This window comes from Periplaneta americana, chromosome 15 (genome assembly GCF_040183065.1).
Source record: "Periplaneta americana isolate PAMFEO1 chromosome 15, P.americana_PAMFEO1_priV1, whole genome shotgun sequence".
NCBI lineage: Eukaryota > Metazoa > Arthropoda > Insecta > Blattodea > Blattidae > Periplaneta > Periplaneta americana.
The window spans coordinates 130,392,065-130,414,498 of NC_091131.1; the positions used below are offsets into that span (position 1 = coordinate 130,392,065).

At 35.6% G+C, this 22,434-nt stretch overlaps 1 protein-coding gene across 3 annotated transcripts in view; it reads left to right on the top strand.

The window, feature by feature from the left end:
* LOC138715329 (cytochrome P450 4C1-like) overlaps positions 1 to 22,434 on the top strand; it is a 150,168-nt gene that overhangs the window by 74,373 nt on the left and 53,361 nt on the right. For 2 of the 3 annotated variants that reach the window (XM_069848120.1, XM_069848121.1), the window contains 6 exons: positions 4,057 to 4,126; positions 6,349 to 6,554; positions 13,625 to 13,734; positions 15,148 to 15,216; positions 21,463 to 21,631; positions 21,982 to 22,161. In XM_069848120.1, the coding sequence (XP_069704221.1) occupies positions 4,057 to 4,126; positions 6,349 to 6,554; positions 13,625 to 13,734; positions 15,148 to 15,216; positions 21,463 to 21,631; positions 21,982 to 22,161 (804 nt within the window). The remainder of the gene's footprint in view (positions 1 to 4,056; positions 4,127 to 6,348; positions 6,555 to 13,624; positions 13,735 to 15,147; positions 15,217 to 21,462; positions 21,632 to 21,981; positions 22,162 to 22,434) is intronic. The other variant, XM_069848122.1, reaches the window with a different exon arrangement.

Consider the following 22,434-nt stretch of genomic DNA (forward strand, 5'->3'; position numbering starts at 1 on the left):
GAGGAACTTATTTTAATGAATATCAAATTTAATACAGATATTTTACTATTATGTGAACATTGGCTGAGTCTTGATGAACTAACTAATTTAAAAATCCCTGGATTCTATCTTGCTAGTGCATATTGTAGAGTGTCTGGTAAACGTGGTGGTTCAGCTATATTTATTAAAAATGAAATTCATAGTATTGAACTTAAATATGTAGTCAATCTGTCACTTTCCAAAATATCTGAAATATCAGGTGTATATATTAAGGAAATTAATTGTATATGTATATCACTTTATCGAATACCTGATGAGAAAAATTTTTATGATTTTATTGAAATTTTAAATAATATTTTGCAAATGTCATTCCACAGAAATAAATCTAATGCCTCAATAGTTATAGGTGCTGATTTTAATGTTAATCTCTTAGTTGAAAGTCAACAAGAATTAGAATTCGTCAACTTATTAGTTAGTTATGGACTTAATTACACTGTGCTAGATATTACAAGACCTGGATATACTATTGTAGGAACTTGTATCGATAATATTGTTACATCAATTGATATTAACAAAATTGATTCTTTTATAGAAAATTCATTGCTTTCTGATCATAATAGTATAGTAATGAAAGTTAATAATTTAAGTTCACAGAAAAGTACACATAATAAAAACACAAAATCTGTTAAGGTTTATAGACCTATTATTGAATTGGCATCTGCATATTTTTGTTACTTGTTAAGTCAAGTAAATTGGCTATTTTTGTACTCCTTAACTACGATAGATAAGTTTCAGTGCTTTCTAAATACGTTTTTAACTATTGTTGATATGGCATTTCCTGTCAAAACAATATATACTACCAATGATGATAATATTACTATAACTAAACTGAAATGGTATGGCAATGATTTAATGAAGCTCAAAGAAAAGTGTATAATTTTCTATGATCAATTCAAACGTACTGGGCATCAATTATTCAGATATAAATACTATGAACTTAAGAGATTATACAAGAGAGAAATAAATGTTGCTAAATTGAGGTATAATTCTACTAGAATCACTTCCTCTAATAATAAAAGTAGATCAATCTGATCTATAATAAAAGAATTAACAAACAATAATGATAAATGTAATTATACTGATACTAAACTTACGTCAAGTGGTTTTAATTCTTCTTTTACGGACAAATTAACTGAGATTGTCAATGGTATTCCACAAGCCAAGAATAATGTTGAAGATTATTTGTGCCAGGCATTTGGTAATAATAACTGGACTCACTCTGAGTTCACTCTTAGGATGACTACTGTTGAGGAAGTATATACTACTATCCTTCAATTAAGCAATAGTAACTCTTATGATATATCTGTGGTGTTTGGGTAAAGGGAGATAAGTCATAAAAATGAGTTCGGAGATAAATGGAAATTAAACTTGGAACCCTTATTACAAATAATTTTCTACACAAATAAAACACATCAACTGCTTGTATTCTTTGATTTTTGCACACCCACTTGTATAATTTAACTTGTGTGTTCATCTGGGGAACAAAATTCCACCTGGACAAAAAAATGACTTATACCCCTTTACCCAAACACCACAGATATATGTTTTGAATTCCTCAATAATTAAATTAACTGCATTAAATATTGCAGAAATTCTAACTTATTTATTTAACTCTTTTATAGATGTTGGGACTTTCCCTGAGTGTCTCAAATATGTTAAAGTTATACCAATATATAAAAAAGGATCTAGATCTGATTATAAAAATTATCGCCCAATATCTATTATACCTGTCATATCTGAGGTGTTTGAAGTAATTATTAATAAGCAATTGTTAGGTTTCTTTGAAAATAATAATTTGTTTTCCCAATGTCAGTATGTGATGCTGTTGTGAATTTTGTTAAACTATGCATTGAAAACATTGATGGTAAAATGCATGTTTTAAGTCGATTTTATGACATGTCAAAAGCATTTGACAGTATCTCTCATGAAATACTTTTAATGAAATTGAAGTTTTATGGTTTTAATGAATTAGCTTTAAATTTTTTAAAGAATTATTTAAACAATAGACAACAGACGGTATATTTTAATAACAGTTTTTCTCAATACACAACTACTAATATTGGTGTACCTCAGGGTTCTATTTTAGGACCGATTTTATTCATTATTTATGTAAATGACTTACCCTATATAATTGATGGCAAATACATAAAGTCATATTTATATGCGGATGATCTTGCTATAACAATTACTGGATATGATAGATTGAAAATTATTAATGATCTTGATGCAATCAACCAAAAAATAAAAGATTGGTGTTCCGCTAATTCTCTTTGCTTAAACAAAGAGAAGATACAGAACTTAGAGTTTTCCTTAAACAATAGAATCAATTGTAAAGAATCTGTCAAATTTTTAGGAGTGCATATACAATCTACACTTAAATGGGGCTGTCATATTGACATACTATCTAAGAAACTTAACAAAGGTATTTTTATGTTAAGGAAATTAAAAACACATGTTAGTGTTGAAGTGCTAAAATCCGTATACTATGCTTATATCCATAGCCATCTGACGTATGGAATAATAGTTTGGGGCAATGATCCTAAAATAATAAAGTTATTGAAACTACAAAAGAGGGCAGTAAGAATAATTTGTAATGTTGATAACCGTACACATTGTAAACCTTTATTTCGGAGACTTGAAATTTTAACTGTACCGTCTTTGTATATTTTAAGTTGTTTAATGTATGTACAAACAAATATCAATAATTTTACTACAAATAGCTCAGTACATAGCTATTCTACAAGGCATAAAAATGATTTAAGAAAAGGACAATGTAACTACACTACTACTAATAGCAGCTTTGTAGAGATTTGTAAAAAGTTATATAATGTTTTACCCGGCAATATTAGACATTTAAGCTTGAGGCTTTTTAAGAAAGAAATTAAAAATAAATTAATAGACTTGTCATTATATAATATTGGTGAGTATTTTAACTCTATATAGTTGTATAACTTTTAGGGAGAATTGTCCATATGATATTATATAATGTAATTATTTCATTGTATGTAACTTATGAACTTATTGCTTACTTGTAAATCATGACATTTGCCTATGCTGCATTGTACAGTCTTTGGAATGAAATGTTGAAAATAAAAATAAAAATAAACTCAGCTCAAGCGGGAATCGAACCCGTGCCCGAGCACAACTTCAGACCGGCAGGCAAGCGCCTTAACCGACTGCGCTACGCCGGTGGCTAATCTCTGGACGTGAATAACTTAGGGTCTACTGTACTCCTTCTGTATTGCAAAATTTAATAACAATAATATTACAATACTTTTAGTAAGAAATTATTATATTAACCCAATTCAGTTGTACTGGAACAATAAGTAATACAAAGGAGAGAAATTAACCTGACAATCTTAATGTTATTTTTAGGTTATATGAATAAAGTTTTAATAAAAGTTTTGCGGAATAAATTATAGATATAATGAACGATAAAGAAGATCTCATACATTCTTAGAAGCAGGAGTAATTGAACTCTTTTATAGTAACACAAAGATAGAAAAGGAAATACATTGGCATGCAGGTCTGAAAGAAAACAAAAAGAACAAATCAAGGAGTTAAATAAAAATTCCGCTTCTCGTCAGCACTATTTATTAAATATACTGACGAAGCTACTAAGTAGTGGAAAACCGGTCTTACGGAAGGAAGTGTAGTATTATGATGGGTGAACAATCCTCCGCGCGCCCGTTACCACTACATGTCGGTCTTGACGAGTCATGCAATAACCGCGGTGAACGGGTGTCAGGAAGTCCGCAGTAAATCTACAGTTTGTCGCATAAGTTATTATATTACTAATAAACACTTAAGAAGTAAACACTTCTCTTGTACTTGCAGAAACTTGACTAGTCTCCGATGTAGACAACTACTCTCTTCACTCAGCTAACTATACGACTTAGGATGTAGAATGCTACTCAAAGTCCATAATTTTACTCTTACCCTCAGCCAGATCGAATAAATTGCAAACATAATCGTTAACATATAGGCCTACTGTATTTTACTATTTCCTGTTTTCAGAATCTGCAATGGGAGTGAAAATCAACGCCCAACAAGACAGCACTTCCGATTATGTTAAGTCAGTGAAAAGGTACTGTAATTTTGTTGCTGCCTAGGAAGACACAAAGTATAACTCGTTACATTTTACTTATTTCTTTCATAATTCATCCATTACAATTAGAGTGGATCGGGGGAAGGTGCTTAACTTTTTCTTTGATTGAAAATTTAAGATACTGTTCATTTAGTTTTGAATTTCATATTGAAATATCAAAGTCTGGAAGGTATTTTGAAACTATATTTTTGGTACAAAACAGAAAGCTTGTTGATAGGTACAGGTTTTCTTCTTACCTGTACTGTAGGTATCTTTCCCCGATAGTCGGGTAAGCTGGCAAATGCAACTAATACATTTACTGATATATGTATTTTACCTGAACTTGGTTTGATACATGTATATAACAAAAATGATTTAATCTGAAGCTCATCGACACTTTCTCATTCGTTTATCACAGCCATTGCACAGATCTTATTGCCGTGTGCAAGACTCGTGAAACCACTTCTTGCACACAATGAATTCAATCCAGTACATTTTTTGTCATCATTCTATTTAGGCGGCGTTTAAGTGTATGGTAAGGAATCCCGTAAGCTTGCGATGCTCTGAAACAGTTCATACCCCCTGTTCTAATATGTTCCATCACAAGTTGAAGACTGGCCTCAATTCACTGACCGCTATCAGAGGACCTTGCGCAATGTTTACGCATTCCCTGGAATAAAACAAAAAATAAAACTCTTTGCAACAAGTGCCATCTTACCCCGAAAAAGTGAGCATCTTCCCCAAGTATCGGGGTAAGATGCCTAGTGCTATGATGCAACTTAAGATGGCGGAACAAGGTCGTTGGTTGTTAACAATACAAACGTTAGAACCTTTACTACAATATCCATTACAAAGGTTTGACAGTTATTACGAATTCAAGGATGTATTAAAATTTTAACATACTTTTACAATTATTTTATAGCAGAAGAATGAGCTATTTTCTTGCTTTTCTTTTTTTCGCAACAAGAACACATGGCAAAATGAGTTAGCTTCCACTCTACAGACATTCAACTTTCTCAGTGATCATGAAGACATGCGCATTGCGCGTGGCGTTCTCTCTTGGAAGAATGTGAAACTACAAAGAAATAAGTATCTTCCCCAATAGTCATCTCCCCCCGATTCACTCTATGACTTGGGAGTCATATATATATATATATATATATATATATATATATATATATACGGTATATATAAAATCTGAGGTAACAGTGCATTCTGAATGACAAAGCTAAGTCTTACTGTTTATGATTCAAACAACTACTGAAAATACTCTATGGATTCAACTTACGTTCCAAATAAGAAAACTCTTTCTCTTCCCTGTAATAGTGATCTACAATCGGGTGAACAATTTACCTTCCGTCTGGAAAGCAAGAACTTTCACTATTGGCGCAATCGCTCCCACACGCTGGTTACGCAGACAGAACAGCATCATTATTTACACAAACCATAAACTCTCAATATATAATATTGTTAAATGTAAGAAGTTGAAACATCACTTGCTCACCCAAATTAAGACCAATGTTTCTGAAACTGACTACCTTCCAGTTCCAAATATTTTTAGTACCTGCTTAAGAAATAACGCATCATTACTGCTGCAGTTTCACAGTATAAGAGACGCTGCGGGCTGCAAGACTCCATTGGCCTCGGTCGAGTAATAGCTCAGTTGCAGAGCACTGATTTACGACGACTGCGGATCCGGGTTCGAATCCTGGTGATGGTAGAGTTGTGTGTTCTTTCTGAGGATTTTTCTCGTGATTCTCTAGTTTCTCTCCATCATTCCAATTCAATATTCATTATCATCATTACAAAAGCATCAACCACAAAGATAACCGCGTGATGAAGTGTTGTGACTGATGTACAAATGATATCAGTCAGAGAAGGCAAAATATGCTTTGGAGAGAGAGGAAGAGCACTCTAGTGGGACTTCACTGGAACCATATGTCTACATAGTTGAAACGACTGATGGCAACATATAGCTGAGACTTGATATCTACAAAGAAAGCTTCCGTTCGAACTTCAAGGCTGCGGTGTTAACCTTCCGATCCCTTCGGGCTTCGAGGTACATTATAGAGAGGATAGAGCAAGATGAACGGCGGCGTGGAGAACCACGAGGCATTTGAACATAGACATTTCACATTCAAAAATATTTTTTTTAGTATATTGCTTGTCTTTCCCTTGAAAAATATTTATACGTTGTTAATACTGTTAGCAATTATTTTCAGTTTAGGTATGGCCATGTTCATAAGAGCTTTTAAACCCTGGCTGCACCTGGACGCAATATTCCATCTGTCGTCGCTGGGTAGATTGCAGAGAAAGTGTCTCGCCATACTGCACGGCACCACACAGAGGGTCATCAAAGAGAGGAAGAAAGTAGTCTTAGAAAATGAATGCAATAACACGAGCACCGCACCAGGTGACGAAGAAATAGGTAGGCATACCACTTTTGTTGGTGGTGGTGGTGGTGGTGGTATGGTAGGCCTACTAATTCCATTTAACACTCATTTCCAACTATAGACTTTTCTCTCATTAACAAATTTCTCAGAGGATCTAATTGTGATCATCATCATCATCATCATCATCATCATCATCATCACCATAATCATTCTGACGGAGTAAAGCGAGTCTTAGCACTCTGTTCATTTGTTCATTAGAGAGAACTATTACACTGACCCCCAGCTAAGCACGTTTCCAATTCAAACCAGTTGACTACAAACTAAGATTCGCTGATTATCCAGATTTCCAGCAGGCAACTTCTAGTTGTACTTTAGATCACCACCTCCGCGCGTCGCGAACCTGCATCGGAGAAAGCTATGAAATGATAAAGGACTGAAAATCGAACGGAATGATAATGATGCCTAAACAGGGAAAAGAGTACCGAGAAAAACTCTGAGTACAATCTAGCCCACCAAAAGTGTCACTGTGAATTTTTTAATCCCATGCAGGACTAGGACTCGAATCGGGACTGCCAAAGATCTATACCACTCAGCCACCACAGGAACTAACCATTATTAATTTAGTAGGAAGCAGTAAGTTAATTCTGACGATATCTGAAATATGATAGTTTAGGAACATCGTCCACCGTCCGTCGTCCATGTACTTGAACTTCGATAGGACTACATTTAATGCTTTCCTGGGCTGAAATTGGATTTGGAAAATTGCATTTCCAAAGTGCAAACTTAGGCATGTTTTTGTTGGTATTGTACAATTATCTCCTTCTTCATTTCACGAATTACGCGAATCGCCTAGTCCGAATTCAAAACAAAAATTTGCATCTTTTTCTTGGCCTTCCTATGTTTCAGAATCCCTATGGTTTACATTGATATGTTAATTCAGGAAATCATGTTATGCCATTCTGTCTACAGCAGTTAAAAAAAAATGCTATTAAACTTAATCATTTAGACCTATTGAAAATATTTGTAATTTATTTCCAATGTCTTTATTTTTATACGATCTAATTTTCTGTACCCATTGGCTCTTCTTAAAAAGGTAATACTGTTCATATTTCACGGAGTAACAAATTAAAAACTCCAACGGTCAGGACTGAGAGGAAGGAGCAGTCCTTCATGTAACTTCACGATGACTGAATGTTTTAAACCAGCGGTTCCCAACCTGTAGTCTGCTGCCCCTCCGGGAGTGATTCGAAAGGGAGTCGCAGAACCAAGGTGTGTTTTCAAACGATATTTCAATTGAGACGGTTAGAAGCAAACGGGTGTAAGTGACATTTCTAAAAGAAATGATTTAAGTACATCCAGGGTAAACTAAAGCATTTAAAATTTCAGTGGTAAAGAGATATATCTCTTAACCATATTAAAACTTCACAGAATTTACTAATGCTTAATAACTTTTAATAACCTTTTATGGAAAATAACGTAAGAGCAGTTACACCCCTTGTTTCTAATCGCCTCAATTAAGGTTTTATTATTTTCGTTGATTTTTCTCGGATTGTTGCAATATTATGTTTTGCTTATCTTAGATTTTTCAGACAGAGTTTAACAGAAATGAGATCGCCTGAGGGACTCCTCTTGATTTGCAAATTTTGTCTAACCATATGATATTTTTATTTCTAAAATTTTTCAAATTTCAGCCCTCAGAGTCCAACATTAACAGTGTTCACAATTTAGGATATGATTAAAACTACGGTAAAGAAATCAAGCTTGTAGCCTCCTGAGTTACCAATCGAGTATTCCATTCCTTTCCTAATCTTAGTGACTTTCCAGCAACAAATGATGATGATCTCTCGTCGGATATCGTTGGAAATGTAAAAGAATCTTGATTTATGAACATTAAAAGTGGGGGAAAATCTTTCTCTCTGCAATGTAAGAAATAATTGGATGAAAGACACCTCCTATGTGGCAAATTTAGTTTGACCGTCAAAGGAGAAGAGGAGATGTTAACATAATTATCTTCTGATTCTTGTTTAAAAATCGCGTTTCCTACAACGAACCTGTTGTAATCTTAGTTACATGCAAGGTCCATGAACCTCGATTCAACCCGAATTGCAACAAAATATTTAATACCAGTTGCATGAACATACTTCAGTAAGTAATATATTACTTCCTGCTTAAGTTTTCTTCAAAACAAATTAATTATCTTAATATATAAAAGTGAATGTGTGTGTGCGTGCGCGTGCTCGTGCGACTGTTCGTGTGCGTGTGTGTGTGCATGCGCGTGCGTGCATGTATGCACATTTAACCTCCATAACCAGGAGAAAAACATAGGCTTTATTAAAATTGTGCAAATGGACGTTAAATTAATTAAAAAATAAAAATGAATACGATCAAACATTCCTGTATAATACTAAAATGCAATCTTCTATAGTCAATTGTTCTTTATTATTGTCTGTACTATTCTACATCGACTTTCACGAGGCCATGGAAATTATAACACGAAATTAAATAACAGTGTTAATACATCATGAAGGCCAAAATCTAAATAATTCATGCAATACATTTCTTTACACAGTCCAGAACCATATTATGAATTTCTCAATGCACTTGTAGATACTAAGCAGGCTGTTTTTTATAACTGGATTCTTGAATTCATTTGAACCACAAGGATTGCTACCACATAATTTAACACTGAATCATCAATATTTGTACTATTGCGAAATATTGACCCACCAAACTTATGCAATGGAACAAGAATTGTTTCAAAAACACTCATGCAAAACTTAATAGAAGTGAGAATATTAACTGGCAAAAAGAAAGAAGATGTTTTCATCCTATGCCTTCCTATGCCTTTCGATTTTAAGCAACTGCAATTTCAGTGCTACTGCATTTATAATGGCCATTTATTAAAATGAAGCTCAAGGACAGTCGCTCAAAGTTGCAGACATTAACTTAAAAATTGCATCTTTTTCACATTCTCAATTATATTTTATACAAAGGAGTGGAGGAAGAAAGATTTTACACATATCAAAAAACAATTCAATGATACTTTTGTCATCTTGCTAATGTAGTACGTGAATGTATGTAAGCCGACTGAAAATAACACTGTATAATTCTAAAATGTACGTCTCTCAAATTATTGTTGTTCATGTCCGAAAATGTGTTACTGCGAAATTCTATCTCTATAATCACGTTGCCAATGTAGTATGTTATGCGTTGTGGAAATAACGAGCTCTTAATTTCTAAAATACTAGTATACGCCTTTCAGAACATTAGTCTTTATGTTAAAAGTTACTTATTGCGAGTTTATATTTTATCCGTATTCTGTTTATAAAATAAGAATTAATATAATTAATATGTTCTGAATTATATATGTATATATTGATTCTTTGGTACGACCGATAGAGAGAGAAATTACGGCTCATGATGAGATCCCAATGGGTTCAGACTGGGAACAAGGAAATTCCCTGTTTATCGTCAGCTGTCTCTGAAATTCAAGTGAAAGCATATATGGACATTAAATTACGTAAAATGCACAGCTTCAGATCAATGTACATATCTTATGATTATTTTATCCCTGCCTCTGTGCAACGTCACATTTTCAGTGGGGAGGAAAGGAGACGGTAGAAAGATTATAATGCTTTTTAATACGCTGACTCCCACGACTAAGATAAACCACATGAAATTTAACAGTCATTGACCGGTACAGATAAAATGTAAGATCTGTAGAGCATTGAGACAATGCTAAGTGGGCGTATAGGGATCGAAGGGTGTGTTTTTGTTTTGCTGAGTTTCAAGACAATGCTGGCTCATTTAAAGTTTGTGTGACTATAGTCTTCATATATTTTCGTTTGGTTTTACTTTATTTATAGTTTCATGTTTTTATTATTTCATTCGTATTCCTGGTAATGTGGAAGGGAAGAAATAATGGCCTTAACTACACCAGAATAAGTACATAAACAAAGACAAATAAATAAATAAATAAATATATATATATATATATATATATATAAATTAAAAAATAGTTGAACGTAAGGCATATGATGAGATGTTTGCCTTCAGGTGCTTGATCTACAGCCGTTTTAAATTGAATTAACTCTGGCAGGCATTTGGCTAAGAAGATCATTAATTCGTGTAAGTGACGCTATGTAAAGATTCATATTTATAGGCGAGGAAAGCTTAGCAAAGACGATTTTCGTTTTGGTTATCTATAGTTGAGTTTCTGAGATTTCTGAAAAGTCTAACAACCAGTTTAATTAAAAAAAGTAAAAAGGACAACCCGGGCAACGCCGGGTGCTTTCAGTTAGGATAGAAATAAACATAGGGCTAATGTGCAGTTAAACTTGCGATTTAAGAGTATCTGCAATTGAGCCATAGTTTTCAAAACTGACAGCGACAGTGCAAAATGAACCATCCCATTAACAACGTTATTGTAAAATCTAAAAAAATGGTTTTATTTTTTAGAACAAAGACATGCTATAACGTAAAGTAATTTTCTATTTATGTACGAGATATCCAGATTTTCTGGTATTTCCACATTATATTTTAAAATTAAAATGTTATATCGTTATCAATGTATAATAATAATAATAATAATAATAATAATAATAATAATAATATAGCCTCCTGCTTAGGCAGAGTGGCTCGAGTCTTGACCATTAGAAGAGCCGACCTGATGGTCTATATTTACATTTCTAGTTTTATTGTCCACAATTACACTAGCACTGGTTGTTGCTGCCGCTCAAAGTTGGTTGACTGCGACCCTCCACCGTGTTCTTTCGCGTCCTATTCTGGTCCATAGTCCTCCTAGCTGCAACTTAAACTCGTTCCCCCATCTGGTTCTCGGTCGTCCACGGTTTCTCCAGCCAATTCTTGGATCCCACAGAGTCGCCGTGTGTGCATCTGGTAGGTTGCATTCGTACCACGTGTCTTCCCCAGCGCCATTTCATCCTATTAGCTAGTGTGACCACGTCCTCTATGCCGCTTCGTCGCCGTACTTCTTCGTTTCTGACTCTGTCCTTCAGGCTTATTCTGAGTGTTTTCCTTTCCATTCTTCTTTGACATTTTCCTAATTTTTATATCTGTTTCTTGGCGAGTGACCAGGATTGCGCCCCATACAGAAGTACAGATGCAATGCAGCTATTGAAGATTTTCCTCTTGTTCTGCAATTTCTGGCTGTTGTCCATTAGGATGAAGGACAGATTCCAAAACTTTTTCCATGCTGATGCTATCGTCTATCGATTTCTTTATCCATGCTGTTCTGAAATGATATGGTCTGGTCAAGGTAAATGTATTGCGTGACACATTCGATGTTCGCATTGTTGACGATTATCTGTCCTTCTACGTCGTTAGTCAATACTTTGGTTTTGCTGGTGTTCATTGTTAGGCCTACTGCCATACTTTCTTCGTATAAATCGTGCAGAATCTCTTCCAGTCGTTTTCTCGATCTGGCAAATAGAACCACGTCATCAGCGGAGCGTAGATTGGTCAGTTTTCTGCCGTCAATAGATATGCCATGCTTGCGACCCCAAGGTAACTTGCGAAAGACCTCCTCCAATGCACAATTAAAGATCATCGGTGACAAGGGATCTCCTTGTCTCACCCCTCGCTGTATGTTGAATGGTATTCCTTCTGTATGCAGTTTCACTTTTGTTGTGTTTCTTTGGTATAGCACACCAAGTAGTCTAATATTATTTTGCTGGAACCTCTGATTCTTGAGAGCCTTTAAAACACTAATATATTCTATAGAATCGAAAGCTTTTGCTTAATCCACAAAGGCTGTATACAATTTCAAATTGTGTTCCTGGACTTTTTCCATGATCTGCGTCAATGTCTAAATGTGGCACGCCGTTGAAAATCCAGAACGAAATCCAGCTTGCTCCGGAGGTTGATTTTCTTCCAGCGTTTTAGTGATAGTGCGCAATATTATTTTCGAAAACTCTTTATACAAGTTGGGTATGAGGCTGATGGCCTGTAGTTATCTATATTGTCTCTTTTACCTTTCTTATGTAAAATAATTGTCGTGTTTTTAGTCCATTGTTCAGGTATAACTTCGCTTTGCAGAATCTTGTTAAATATCTCTGTGGTGGTATGAGTTCGTCGGCGCCGAGTTTCAACAGTTTATTAAGAATGCCAGCCTCTCCTGGACTTTTGCTTGACTTTAACTCTGTTATAGAAGATCTCACTTCGCTGGCAAGGATCGAAAGTATTTCTTCATCTTTGGGAAGCGTCTGTATGAACTTCACTGTTGAGTCCGCTGTAAAAATTCTTGTAATCGTGTACAGTTGTCTATAGAAGGAAGTTGCCGATTCGACAATCTTGTCTCTTTGTGTGATTTTCTCTCCGGTTTGACTTTTTAAACTAAACTTCCAGTGTTTCCCTTCACTCAGTTCCCTCTTGACTCTTCTTTTGTATTTTGAAGACTACATGATTTCTTCCACCTGTTTGTTTTTAAAAGTTTGCAAGTCTTTTCTTATTTCTTTCTTCATCAATTTATTAAATTCTGCATACTCGATCTTCTTTATATCGGAGATGTCTCTTTCTTGGTTTAATTTCCCTCTTGGTCTACGAGTTTTATTGTATTTTCGCTTAATCTGCTTCTTTTCTTGCTGATTAATTAAGGATGCTTAATTCAATACATTATCTAAATGTTTAATGAATAAAACATGTCATGGGTATAAATTATGCAAAATATTTTGTGAGATCTACCAAAATAAAGCAGGGTCCGTGATATTCAGAAGGTTGAGAACCGCTTTAAGGCATAAAATAGCAGCCCTGTCACCATTAACTCAGCAAGAGATTGCTAACATCTTAGAAGTAATTCCTTACTCCAAAATGGTGACAGAATATAGCCGAATGGTTCAAATAAAATTGTTTTATTTAAGCAATATTAATCTGTCGACTGTGCATGGCAAACTGTTACACTGGTCATTTTCTAATGTTAACACAGTAAAGAAGTTATAAAGCTAATCATTCATTGTTCAATTATATTTAAGCAATATTAATCTAGAGACTGTATACGGCATACTGTTACACTGGTCTAATAGCCTAAGCGACAGATTTTGAATGACTAATTTTTCACAGACTAAGAATGTTTGTGCTTCAATTTCAGGCAAAAAGGAGAAAAGCGCGTTTCTAGACCTGATGCTACAAGCTGTTAAAGATGGTGCTACTCTGACAGACAAGGAACTCCAGGACGAAGTGGACACTATTATGCTAGCGGTAATGTCTGATGGGATACAGTAAACAAAACCTCATATTAATTATCCTGGATGGAGACTTACGACACAAAATAATTACACTCAATGAAATCTGACAAGTGGATAGCTTTATGAGATCACCTTTACTTGGTTTTATGCATACCTCAAATCTCATGTGCAGAGAATATCGTGGTGCATGTGCATACGCATACACGTACACACGCACATGAGTATATGCGCACATACGCCCACATACACATACATACACATATACATACACATACATAGGCCTAATGTATACATTAATGCTTACATATGAATTCCTTTGAGTGTTCGGGAAGTGAAACATCTGAAATTATGAGACGATATAGGGTGACCAACTATCCTATATTTTCTGGGAACTCTCGTATTTTAGCGAATTATTTTTTATCCTCCTACCTTCCGTACTGATATCCAAATCATCCCGTATTTTTCTTTATCAATGATTTGAATTCCTTTTTGAGTTCCAATACGTCAAGTATATTCAAATGAAAAACATGAAAATGTTCAGTCTTTTGGCTTATTTTAATGTCAAATACTAAGATAATACAATTTGGCGAAAACGTTAACACTAATAATGTAATTGTAAAATAACTGTCTTAATATTTTACATTAAAATAAGTCAAAAGACTGAACATTTGCATGTTTTTCATTTATCAATCATAATTGCCAAATTTTTGTGAAACTTAATAATAATAACCGTTAACTATATTTAGACATAAACTGACATTAATGTCGATAGTTTAGTAGGTACCATTGAATACAGTTCTGTTCTGGTGAGCCTATAATCTTTTGAGTAACAACATGTACGTATGATTATACAGAGTTTTTTAGCTTGCATAGTGAGATAAAAAATTAAATGTTTTGTGACATTCTGTTGGCAAATGCAAATAAGTTAAAACTAAGAAACATAACATTTTTTTAAATACTATTGTACTCAATATTGTGGCCTAACATTATTTGTATTATAATTAAATAGATAAGTTACATATTATCTAATAAAAACCATTAATGCATTCTGGCCTCGTACTTAAAAAAATTGAGCTAATATTTGTCGTGACCAAGTCTCCCGTATTTTTGTGATTAGAAGTTGGTCACCCTAAGACAATAATTAAAATCTCGAATATTCATTTGTACCACATTTTTTATGAAATTTCTTTACTGTCTAAATTACCTTACAATAATCAAATTTTTTGTTTCATATGGACACCATTTTCTCACATTTACCATTTCAGTTTTCATTTTTACTTATACAATGAGAATACCCAAATACTTGTGAAACGACAAAATTAATTTCTGAAAATATACGTTCCTTAGACTAATTACATGTTTATTTTAAGTGTATGGAGAAGAGGGGTTTTTACTGCTGATCAACCTTCTCTTGTATTGAAAACAGGGTCACGATACAACAACGTGTTGTCTATCCTTCTCCATCTGGTGCCTTGCACAACATCAAGATATCCAGGTAAATAATTACTACCACTACAATACCACCACCACCACCACCATCATCACCACCACCACCACCACCACCACCACCAGCAGTGCTGCTAAAACTACTATTGTCGTAGTTATATTTTAACATCATTTTGTAGAGGAATTAAAATGAAAAAATAAGTTATTTCCAGAAAATTCACTTATTTTCATGATTGAAACTTTCTGGTACAATACAAAGAGACCTGGCAACTAACACATATACAGAATGTACTATTATCTTGATCACCCAGAATAAATTGTTTCTTAGGTACCAAATGAAAAATTATTTTCAACAAAAGTTGTTTTTATTACAGTGAGGAATTAATACTATGTATATCTTTCTTGTAACCTTCTTCATTAAAAATATTCTAGTAATGACTTCAAGACATCGGCCCTATGAAGTAGTCCTGTGGTTTATGGCAAATGTCTTTATTACTAGAATATTTAATATAACGGTCACCATCGGCTGATTGAGATTATGATTCTAACATGCTTCCAACCATTCGACATTTAAATTCAATAAAAAACGGAAACTAAGAACAAGACAAGTGGGGCCAATTATTGACATAAATGGCGTCAAATAGCAGTGAGAACAGCTATAGAAACCCCTTTTATTGTGCTGTACGCCGTAGCCATTTACGCAGGCTATTAACAAGACTGAGATAATTTCCAGGAGCATCACAGAAGTTCCAACATGTAGGCCATGGCTTAATGTAAAGCAGTGTTACAAACCAGGTTACAAACAACACAAATTCCTGGAAAGCATTTCTCTCGTGCTCTGTCAGCTGAAATAATTGGTATTGGAAAAGATTTAACTTCAAGACATAGAGCAGTTTACTCACCCAACGTACATGATAAAATGCACCTGGCATGCGAAAATGGACAACTCTGAGCGATATTTCACCAGAAATATTAAACTTAACTCTAACAGTTATTGATAATCTTCTCCCGAAAGAGGCACAGTTTCCATAGTCAATGTCTTTAATAGTGGCGAAGCTCTTAAGAGGCTTTTGAGGCTTATCCTACTCAAGAAATTTGAGTTATACCTAGTAACAACAGGCCTATAAGTTCGTAATAACGATGTACCGGTATCAAAACACTTGGTTTCACTCCGATCCTTTCATACATTAAGTTCACTGCTGGCAGTCATTCCAGGATGGCGAGTTCAGTGCGAGGCTTGTGGCAGAAGCCTGTAGAGGCATGGCTACGACCTGAGGGGGAACCGGGGAAGGTGTATCAGTTCACTATAGCTCAGTGCGAAATGCGGCTAGCCTTTCCGTCATAATAATACATCGCGCTATATTGGTTTTCTGTGAATGCGCTTCTTGTTGGGTTTTAGTTTCATCAAAACTGCATGCGTGTGTGTATTACATATTAATTTTGTGTAAAATGATGCATAATGAGGGAACATTGAGGTCATTATTCCTAGAATTAAAAGAGAAACCGTTTTTAACTTGGACGTATGAAATAAAATATGCTTACGAAGGTCGACACCAGATCTACAAATTAAAATAGCGGATGGTGGGAGACGAAATAGAAATTTTCTATTTTCATGGTATAAGAAATATCCTTGGCGAACAGAGTCCTCTGAGACAAATACCCCTACGCTACATTGTTATACTTTTATTCTGTTTAGGGGTGAAAATTAATGGTCATCATCTTCTTGTGGGTTTTGTGTCACAAACATTTTTATAGAAAAGCTGAGAAACATCTATTCTATAAAAAGATAAGCAGATTTTTTAGCCTACTCAGTATTGACACCTTAGCTTCGTCACTGGTCTTTAAATAGAAAGAGACTGCATTACTACGCAGATCTTTCAAGTTAGTACAGTATTCAGCCTCTTGTCACGCAAGCTTTGAAAGCACTTTGGATAATATTCGGCCATATTCTTGAAAACGCTAAAACAGTTGAACACTTGGACCAGATGTTACACCAAATATTACCTTGAAAACATTCCCGCACATCATCTCCAGCACACACTGCCTACAAACCAACCGTAACCATTTTTTTGTATAATTGCTAATTGTTGTCCTGTGTGGGCTGTCATTGTGTCAAAAGACATATGAACAATATTTTCTCATCCAGATCCCACTCATGCAGGTTTTCTGATGCTTTCTTTCTCAGTAAGCCTCCAGTTCCCTTTTTAACCTTTGGAATTGCTGGAATTTTCTCAACCTCCAAACCAGTCAAGGGTATCCCAACGGGGGAGGTCCGGACCCCCCTCAAAGTGATAAGTTATAATATTTTTACTGAATTTTTAAGCGTTTATAGCATGTAATTCCGTTGTCTATATAATTTCACCAACATGTGTCACGTATATGTACATAAAACTTTCGATTTTTCCTACTAGACAACTCCATCTAGTGCCAGACTACTACAATCGTTGGTAAATAGAGCGCTCTGCTGCTGAAAACGTAGTCGAGTGCCAAACAAAGAATGCACAATTCTGTACTCGCTGTATTTCAACCATCACGTTGTCATCAATGCTTAGCAGATTGAGTTTAGCGTTGCCAAGGTAGCTATTATTGTTAATAATGAGTATTGGCGGTACTTGACTGTGTTTGGACTGTATGGTGAGTGGTGGAGTACCTCCCAACCAAATATGTTGATTTTGTCCCGAACAGAAGCGCAACATGGGGGGGAGCATTGTCATGAAGAAGTTCGACATCGTCAGCATTAATGTTATGGTGTTTGTCATGAAGGGCACGACACAACTATATCAACGTTTGAATGTAGGCTGCAGCATTCACAGAACACTGTCACAAGCACTTTCTTATCAGACTGGGTCACTATGAATTTTTTCTTTACTGAGGAATCAGCATGTTTCCACTCCACAGAGGCCTGCTTTATTTCGGGCTTGTAGTGGTACGTCCAGGACTCATCACCGTGACAATTCCTTTCAGAAAGTCATGCCCTTCTGCAGCGTAACGCCTTCAGTCGTCCAAGCATGTCATCATTCGCTGGCTCTTGTGGTCGTCTGTCAGGTTCTTAGGGACCCAGCGGGCACTAACTTTATGAAATTTCAATATGTCATGCACGATATTGTACACCGGACCGTATGAAATATTGAACTGCTGAGATAAGGTTTGCAGTTGAATCCGCCGGTCATTCAAAATCGCCGCCTCAATACCTGTGACATTCCGCTGGGTTGCAGATGTTACCGGTTGCCCTGAACGTGTCGAATCACAAAGGTTCTCACGGCCGTCTGCGAAGAATGCGCACCACCTGGAGATGTTGCTACGGTCTATACAGTTTTCCCTGTACACGCAAAACATGTCCCTGTGAATTTCACTTGGGTTATGTCCTTTAGCCACAAAAATCGCACAACACTTCGCTGCTCTTCAGAAGTTGACGACAGTAATATGCGCGCCATCTTTGTTGCGTAGTTCGCGCTTCTCTCGCTAGAAATGCACATGCAAAACAAATTGTATATATTATTTTAATGTACCGAAGTACATATGATATTTCCATGCAGATATTCTGCGTCATCATACGATGAAAGAGTAATGGAACGGAGAAAAATTCTCTCCGGCGCCGGGATTTGAACCCGGGTTTTCAGCTCTACGTGCTGATGCTTTATCCACTAAGCCACACCGGATACAACTCCGACGCCGGTTAGAATCGTCTCAGATTAAGCTCCAACTCTTGGGAGTTGTATCCGGTGTGGCTTAGTGGATAAAGCATCAGCACGTAGAGCTGAAAACCCGGGTTCAAATCCCGGCGCCGGAGAGAATTTTTCTCCGTTCCATTACTCTTTCATCGTATGATGACGCAGAATATCAGCATGGAAATATCATATGTACTTCGGTACATTAAAATAATATATATGATATGCGTAAATCACTTCGTGATTTAAGACGGCGCTTATTCCGTCGGATCCCGGCCAACTAGTCACTCATATCGAGTGCACCTCAGCACATGTGTGGACTTCGGTCCTGCGTTCATAGACATCTATGACGTAGTGCAGAGGGCGGCCACTAAAGGGAACCCAAGAGTTGGAGCTTAATCTGAGACGATTCTAACCTGCGTCGGAGTTGTATCCGGTGTGGCTTAGTGGATAAAGCATCAGCACGTAGAGCTGAAAACCCGGGTTCAAATCCCGGCGCCGGAGAGAATTTTTCTCCGTTCCATTACTCTTTCATCGTAAAACAAATTGTGTCTGTAGTGAATACTTCAAACTATATCTCGGTGAAATGTCAACATCCCAGCCGCAATACCAACACAGTAAAAAAATTATTGTGTGTTACTTTCCGATCCACCCTCGTAAAAGAGCTGTTGAAGATTTTGTTAACATTGTCAGTATCCACAAGTATAAGTGAAAGGTCGTTTTCGACTCTTAAGAGATTAAAGTCGTACCTGAGGAACACCATGGGAAATGATCGTCTAAATGGTCTTGCTTTGCTAAACATTCATCGTGATATCACAGTTTCTCCAAAAGATGATGTTAACGGACTAAAGAAAAAGTCAAGAAAACTGGACTTTGTTTTGTAAAAAAAATCGAAGGTATGTGTGCGTGTGTGTGTGTGTGTGTGTGCGTTTGTGTATTTATGTAATTTAACATTCTTTTATTGGACCACCTCCAAGAGAAATTCCTGGGAGCGCCATTAAAACCAATAACTAATACAGCTACTCGATCTACTTCCTCAACAGTTTGGACAGAAGCTTCTAACCAAAGTTCATTCAGTTCATCAATAACAATGTTTATAGCTTTTTCCATTGGCAATATTTTAATTTTATGGTGAAAGAAGTAAACTTGAAATGCCTTCTGGAATATTGGCAGCATTCTACCGCCAACCAACACTCCAGATTCTCTAATGAGGTAGGTTATACGTTACCGGTACTTTTTAATGTGTTGCAGCCAGATTTACGAGGTTCGCCAGAAAATTAAGTAATATAGAATTTAATACGATTGAGTATTACCGCATCACTATGTCAGACTTTCTTCATTGAACTTAAAACATGGAATATTGATTTTCGGAAATTTTCAGAAAATTAGGTACTGTGAGGCAGTACTAAATGAACTCGAACTGGTCTAATATTTTGCAGCATTATTCTCCTAACCAAAAGGAACAAAACAAGTGATGTGCACTTGAAATTCAATAACATATTTTTTTTTCACTATATAGTGTGAACCTCCCCACTCTCTATGTCATGTTCAAAAATATATCACACTATACTACTTTAATGAGCTAAATATTGAGGGGTGCAAATAGATACGTAGGTCATGCTGTATGTGCTTACTAGCGCAAAAGAAAAAAAAATATTTTGGGTGAGCAAGATAAATGGAACAATCTGTATAACATATTTTCTTAACTTGTTAATGCTTGCATGTTTACAGAAATTAACTTTTAAGCATAAGATAACTAGATTCCCCTTTGTATGATTTTTTTCTCGTAATAACCACTTTTACCCGAGCGTATTTTTTTTCTACCTTATGGACATGGACATACGTCATATAAGTAGATTATACAAAACATTGGTTGATTTCTGTGGAAACCCCGAAAAATGACTTTACGTTTAGCTTGGAACTTAACATTTACTGTAAGTTATCCCGTAGCAACAACACAGAAATCCCTCTTAAAGAATTATTTATGAACCAAATTAAATGTAAATGTTTACCTATTAACGTGGAACGTTTAAACGCACACAAAATCAGATAAACTGTCCGTTTCCACTTCTGTAATACTACGCGCATCTTGCTCCTTGCAGGATCGAGTCAATGAACCCACAGCATAGCATAAGGGATACAGATAAGACAGCTCTCAAACACAACATCCATAATGGTATATTTGATACACATAATTAACTTACAAACATCCAAATTCCTTACAATCACGTAGCCAGCAGTCACTTAAAAGTTTCACGCAATAGGAAAATACGAGAATAAATTCGATCGTGCATAAATTACATCCTTTTACATAACTGGTAAGTGCTATGCCAGAATATCGTCTGGTTTTGTAAATGAGTACCAACAGTAATATGTGGAGTGTGATTCGTTGATTAAGCTTCATGTCTTTTTTCTTTCATGTTCAGTTGAAGAATTTATTGTGTTTCTGTGTTTTTGCTGAAAACTTCGTATCTTTTTTTAATTTTATTGTGAGTACTCCTGAACAGATTAGAAGTTCAGTCCTGCAAAACTAGCAAGGGATGTAAGAACAAACTAACGCAGTCGATACAATTTGGAGCATCATATTGTTATTGAAACAACATACCTAATTCATTACATTTAACTAGGACAAAGTAATGGAGGAATTGAACCAGATATTTGGAGATTCTGACCGCGAACCAACTATCAAAGATTTGCAAGAAATGAAGTACATGGAGCTGGTATTCAAAGAGACTTTGAGAGTATATCCCAGTGTTCCACTCTATGGAAGAATCCTCACCGAAGATGTTGCAGTGGGTACGTTCTAAAATGTGTATTTTCTTCAACTCAAGATATATACAGAGAGCGAAAGAGAGAGAATATTTGTGTGTATGTGTGTGTGTCAGTAAATTCGCTTGCTATGGCCTTAAGTTTCTGATTTACGGAACAAGACTTGTGTCCCAACTGTCCTCGACTAGTATTTTATCCACAATAAGCCTTTATAATCGGGCAAAGCATCCAGAGTCAGTGATCATAGATTATCAATTTGTGAAGTTATGATAGGCAGCTTAAAAATAATAATAGGCATTCCTTGAGTATACGTATAAAAAAACTTCAATAGGTCTACATTATTTTATTCTACGAAAAAATAATTTGTAATTTTGCAGGCGAATACGTTCTTCCTGCTGGCACCAACGTTGGATTCAACCCTTACATATTACATCGGAACCCAGAATACTATCCTGATCCGGAGAAATTCGACCCTGAAAGATTTCTGCCAGAAAACAGCAAAGGAAGACATCCTTTCGCATATATACCCTTCAGTGCAGGTCCAAGAATTTGCTTAGGTAAGAAAATCGCATGAACTGCTTGATGTTCATATGTCATTAAATATGGTTGCATGGATGGATGGATGCTAATATCTAGAGACCAATGGTCGACGAAGTACTTTATATTCTTATGGTCTGTGTCAAGAATCTTGTGATGCCAGTACGACAGATGAGGATGATCAACAACATAGATGCATTCTGATGTGATCAAGAAATGACCATTAAAGTTTGCCAAGAGTTCCCTCATTCAGAAACTAGTTTTTTTTTATTTCGTACGATATATGGATCTTC